Source organism: Nicotiana attenuata, chromosome 3 (genome assembly GCF_001879085.1).
Source record: "Nicotiana attenuata strain UT chromosome 3, NIATTr2, whole genome shotgun sequence".
NCBI classification, from domain to species: domain Eukaryota; kingdom Viridiplantae; phylum Streptophyta; class Magnoliopsida; order Solanales; family Solanaceae; genus Nicotiana; species Nicotiana attenuata.
The window spans coordinates 55,253,986-55,259,712 of NC_031991.1; the positions used below are offsets into that span (position 1 = coordinate 55,253,986).

General features: G+C 36.1%; 1 protein-coding gene across 3 annotated transcripts; it reads left to right on the forward strand.

Annotated features, from left to right (window-relative positions):
- On the forward strand, nt 203-4,448 carry LOC109223798. 3 transcript variants are annotated; one of them, XM_019388234.1, is made up of 5 exons: nt 203-434; nt 546-630; nt 1,568-1,808; nt 1,992-2,643; nt 2,840-4,448. In XM_019388234.1, the coding sequence occupies exons 3-5, from the start codon at nt 1,581-1,583 to the stop codon at nt 4,186-4,188; spliced, it is 2,229 nt and encodes a 742-aa protein (XP_019243779.1). In that variant the 5' UTR covers nt 203-434; nt 546-630; nt 1,568-1,580; the 3' UTR covers nt 4,189-4,448. The 3 variants fall into 3 exon arrangements, with proteins under 3 accessions (XP_019243779.1, XP_019243778.1, XP_019243777.1); XM_019388233.1 differs by having other exon boundaries at nt 203-630; XM_019388232.1 differs by lacking the exon at nt 546-630.

Below are 5,727 nucleotides of genomic sequence, written 5' to 3' on the forward strand. Positions count from 1 at the left end.
TTTTTATACTGAATATGTTGTTGTAATATCTTGACTATATTGATCTATAGAATGAAACTTGGGAGAAGTTTACTTCACCCCAAAAATTATTATTATAATATTAGTTGGAAATATATTTGCATAGGTCATTCCAATGACAAAAGGACAAGGATAGTGGAAAGAATCTAAAAGACAAATCCATATATCTAACGCTTCATCATCAAGAAAAATTCAAGCAAAGATAAGACCCCAAAGTGTTGACAAATGGCCCATCACTCTCTCTCTCTCTCTTCCTATGTAAGTTAACTATTTTCTTCTCTCTTTACAATACAAAGAAGAAGATGAGAGAGAGCTAAAAGACTGAAGAGTGGTCCCAGCAGATCCAGAAAACGCCATTTCCTTTCCAGTCCCACATTTTGCTGTGTTTGGTTGACGACAATGGAAATGGACTTTCGGTAGCATCTCTTTCTTGGCTTTTCCTATAAGCCTCCTCATGATTTTCTGATATTATTTCAGCTCTATCTTCACTCTTCACCTATAATGGGTTTTCATCCGATTTCTTTTAGCTTTGAGCTTGGCTGGAGCTAGTCCATCTCTTTCTGTGTTTTTTTTAATCTTTTAGCTGAGTCCATTTCGAGGAATTTCTCTCTGGTAATTTCTACAAATTCCTTCAATCGTCTTCTCTGTTTTGTTTGTGTACTTTTTGTGATTTTCTTAACTGGGTACTTTGGTTGTTCGTAGATGCATCTTTGTTTGTGGCTTTGTGCATATTTGCGGATTGGAATTTTGGGTTTTGGTTTTCATCTCTCTTCTTCTTCTTTCCCCTTCTGAGTGTCTGCATCTGTGATGTTTGACGGTTGCTAGTCCTGTGACTGACGATTGTATCGGTTCGATCTATGATTGTTGACCTTTTCCCTCTTATTTTATCTAATTTTTGGGTTTTGTAGTACTGGCATTTTCCCTTTTTTTCTTTGTACCGTGATCTCTGTTTCAATGTTTTTGGAGTCAAAAGTCAGATTTGTTACTTTCTTTCTTTCATTCTCTTCCTCCTTTTTTTTTTGGGTATGTTGCCACTACAAGTGCTTCTGGTTTTAGAAACTGAGTGTTTTGTCCATATAATCTAAGTTCCTATCAGTTTTCACGTTTCCTTCATTCAATTGTTATGGATGGATTTCAAAGTCTCGATTTAATTTTTGACAAATAATTCCTCATTGAGTCTGATATATCTTGAACTAATTTTATGATACCAACGGAGCATAATTGTAGTTATCTTTGAATGCTGCCTCTTTATAAGAATCTTTATTTCATATTTGCTTCACTTGATTCCAAAATGTTCACAACTCATTTACCATTCTGCCCTTGATCTTGACAGTGTAAAATAGATTAACACAATATGGAAAATTGTATTTATTTTAATATGGGAGTACAATAAGTTCTTTTGTTTGAATTTTCATCTCTCCCATATTAATTGTGACCTACTGTTCTGTATCTTTCAATATATGCCCTTTTCTATTGTAACATAAAAGGTTATTCATAAAAGGTTTCATATGCATAACATTCTAAACTCTGCATTTTGTTTGTGTCAAAGGGTGGGGAGAAAAATGCAGTGTGCAAGCTATCTCCCAGGATATTACCCTCCAAAAGATCTTAATGGGAGCGTTACTGGTAATTCATGGTCTCTACCACACAATGATATCACGTGGAACGGTGCCAGAGGCTTCTATGCTTTCTTGCCTCCATTTACGGTGGACCAGAACGTAGAATTAGTTCATCAAAAGGAAATATTGAAGCAGACGATACTCAAGCATGAAGCAATATTTAGATATCAGGTATAGACCTAAGCCTTTGATCTTACCCTTTGGAAGAGATCATGTCGTCGTCCAATCAATGAACTCTAAAACATGTTTTCTTTTATGCTGGTCAGATAGTAATCTTAGGAATGCTCTAATCAGATGGTGATTCTCTGAACAGATCAGAATGGATATAACTCTAAAGCATGTTTTCTTTCTCAGGTCAATGAACTACATCGCGTATATAGAAGACAAAGGGAGTTGATGGATGAGATTAGAAGGAGAAAGCTAGTGGAGGATCATTTACACTTGCAAGCATCAGAGTCGAAGTCTTTTATGTCACAGTTAAGGTCTGAAATCTCCCAGAAAACCGAGTGGCCTCTGGTTGACCTCACTAGCATTGAGCCATCTGCACTACATAGAGAAATGTTTCAAGCTTCTTCAAATTCTATTTCTGGTCAGATAGTGCAACCAGGTGCTGACTTGTTGACGGAACAAAATCTTAGAAAAGATTGGAAAAAATCATCCTCCATAAGCAGTGCGTCAAGGAAGAGAACATTCGATCTTGAACTTCCAGCTGAAGAATACGTTGATATTGAAGACAGAGAACAATGTGTGGAGGAAAGTCCTGTTCAAGGGCCCAATATTCTGATTTCAGAGCTTCAACCTCAACATAGTTCAAAAGTCAACTTTGTTAATCCTGGAGATTCTTTAATTTCTAACTCAACTCCTAGGGGTACCTTTCTTTTGTTTGACCTGAATGAACCAATACAGACCGATGAGACAGGGTGTCCAAATTCTGCACTTGAATCTAACTCAGATCAGGATCTATCTGGAACAGCGCACGCAGAATGCTCAACTCTGAAGAAAGAAGGTATTCTGTTTATTCTCTTGAGAAAATATTCTAAATATAGTACTTAAGCTGACATTCGTTCTTAACATTTGATTTGCCAATACTGGCTGCTTTTCTATTTCTTCCATCAGATCCTTTATGTGTTTTTTGTTATGAGTCGCATGACTAAAATGTTGGTAGAGTGAACTTTTTCTCATTTCAATTTATTTACCTGCAGCTACAGGGGGAGATGTAAGCAACCTGAATTCTTCTGATGAAGTTTCTTCTGTTGAGAGAACACGTCTTCAATGTAATCAAACAGCAAGTTCACCTCCAAGATTTGTAGACAAGAGTCGTAATGGAACCAAAACTAACAAATCATTGCTAGTTTCTCCACGGAAAAAAATTAAGGAGATACCCTTCGCAGTGCAAGCTCTTCCATGCTTTATTACTAATGCATCACTCAGTAAGAGTCCTAAATCTTCTGTTGGGAATTCTGGTCTCACTGGAAAGAAGAGTGATCTGTACAACAGTAGTGCTTCTAGTCCAACTTCTGGTGCATCAGGCTCTTGCTTGATGAAATGTGGTGATAATGACCCTACATCTGGACGGACTGATGCTGTTAAGTTATCAAAGATTCCAGATAGCATGAATTCAGTGAAGGGTATGGACTTGAATTTCACACCTTCTGCCGATTTGTCTGATGATCAGTTTTCCGCCCCTACCTCCAATATTTCACATCTGAATCTCCCTGAAGGCAGAGAAAGAGAGATTTGTGAAAAATCTGTTCTTCTTGACTGTATCCTGAGTCCTGATTCTGCACTCAAATCTAGAAAAACTACAACTAATTCCACTACCTGCCTCAAGGAAGAAACTTTATTATCACCTGATCACAGTGAAGCAACAATGACTAGTGTAGACAGAGATTTGGAAGCTCCTGTAAGCCCCGAAAACAAGGAATGTTCTCCACCTAGAGGGGACTCTCTGGACAATCCAATCGGTACATCTGCTCAGTGGTCTAAAAGAAACCGTATGAGTGATTACACTGGGGAAACTGACAGGGCTGCAGCAGAGACACTACTTTTTATTTCATCATTTGCTGTCAAGGCACGCTCAAAGACTCTCACCGGTGAACCATCTGAAGCCTCTCATGACTCTCTGGGATGGCTTGCTGATATTGCAACTTCTTTGGCAAGTAATCTAGAAAATGAGGTTGGATCGCGTAGTAGGGCAAGGAGCAGCCGACCAAGGAGGAGAAAGTATCAGAGAGTCCTTCAAACAGAAGTGCTACCTGCTGCTGCCTCTGTCCCTCTGCATCAGTTGAATGAAGATCTTCTGACCATTGGAGGTCTAAAGTTACCTGCAAATGCTGCATCTGAATCAGGTCCATGTAGGAAAACTCTGCGTAAGACTAGTTCGAGATGTAGGAAATGGTCCCATATTGGGGGGAGAACAACTTGCTCACTGTTACATCCAAATTCTAGTAATAACAAACTGGGCATTACAGAGAGATTTTGGAAAGGCTGGGGAGTAACTAAAGGGCGCCAAAACGGTCGGAGAGCTCGTTCTATCTCCACTTTTAGCTGATGATTATTTGAGAGAGTATTTTTTGACTCATGGATATATTATATGGTGCGCAAAGTTGATTCATAGGAGTGATTTAGTCAGAGGCTTTTTTGCTCTTGGAGAATTGTATGTACAGGTAGTAGGCCAAATTCGTATAGTATACTTATTTTTGGGTCCAATACGGAACTGCTCATGTTTGTGGTTAACAATGACAGTGACAAAGATAACAATATTTTGTTGTTAGTTTAATAGACCTTTTGGCTTTTGCCATCTTTCATGAATTACAGTGCTATCTTACACACTAAAACTAGATGGAAGGAAACTGAATAATTTGGCTCGAGTGTAATCCACCGCTGACTTGTGACTATTTAAGAGGCTACATTTGCACAATGAACAACAAAGCCCCCAAAGCATGCAATGTATATTCATGTTATAAGATTGCCCATAAAAAGAAAGAAAAACTAATTATTTAATTCATTTCGGTTATCAAAAGTATTAAATACATGGAGGGCTAGGAATTGGAAGGTGCTTAGAGGTATTACTGTACAAACTAATTATGTTTATACGCAAATACAACAGGAAATTAAAGTGAGGGTATATATATGCTGATACAGTCGACCCTTTCTATACCAGCCTCATTTGTTCCGATATTTTTTGTTTTTTTAGTGAATGGTTGTTATACACACGTTTAAATATCTTTTGGCTGTTATAGATAAATATTATCGAAAAATCAAATTTATTTTTTAACGTTACATATAAAAAATAAAAAAATTTATTCAAATTTAAAATCTTAAAAAATATGCATATTTCACTAGTTAAATATTGGAAAAAGCTAATACATTATTAATAAATTCTTAACTAAATGTATAAAGATTTAAACTTTAAGGTACACATTTTAAAGCTGCCTAGAAAAATAAATTCTTTGCAAGATTGATGGAAGAACTTTGTAATTGTAGCTTGTTTCGTAGATTTCATTCTCTTAATAGCGATACAACGCTTGAATTAGCGAAGATTCGTGTCCAAATTTTTAACAAAAACGTATCCAATTGCCTTTCCTTGAAAAAGACAATCTAAGAGCTTAATAGTTAAATTTCTATCTAATTATTTTTTGGAATTTGTCCAATGGAATAAATATCATGTACAAATCTTATATCTTATGCAAGATAGAAACTTTGTTTAATTGAAAATATTGTGTGCATATTTTTATAATTATTAGTAGTAATCTTAAAGTTTCTATATGACTGTTATAAAGGAGTAATTTTACAAAGAGCGTTCTGCTATAAATATGGTTGTTGCTGCTATAGGTAAAAAGTTATTATAAAGAGGTAAAATATAACTTAAAAAATCGGTTCTGAAGAAAACTTGGTTTTTATAGTGAATGGCTATTATATATGAATACTGTTATAGAGAGGTCTGACGATATCTTCAAAGAGGGCTCATAGATGTTCTTTCTTGATTAACAGATTGTGTAACTAGATTTTGATTGTTTGAGGCCTCTATAGTCATAATATCCTTCTTGAGAAGGTGGTTATGTTTCCCTTGAAAATGGTAATGACAATT

Excerpts from the sequence above, each read along its gene's own strand:
- LOC109223798 (XM_019388232.1), top strand. Across the intron at positions 1,809-1,991 it reads AAGCAATATTTAGATATCAG|GTCAATGAACTACATCGCGT; the intron begins GTATAGACCTAA and ends TTTCTTTCTCAG. Across the intron at positions 2,644-2,839 it reads CTCAACTCTGAAGAAAGAAG|CTACAGGGGGAGATGTAAGC; the intron begins GTATTCTGTTTA and ends ATTTACCTGCAG.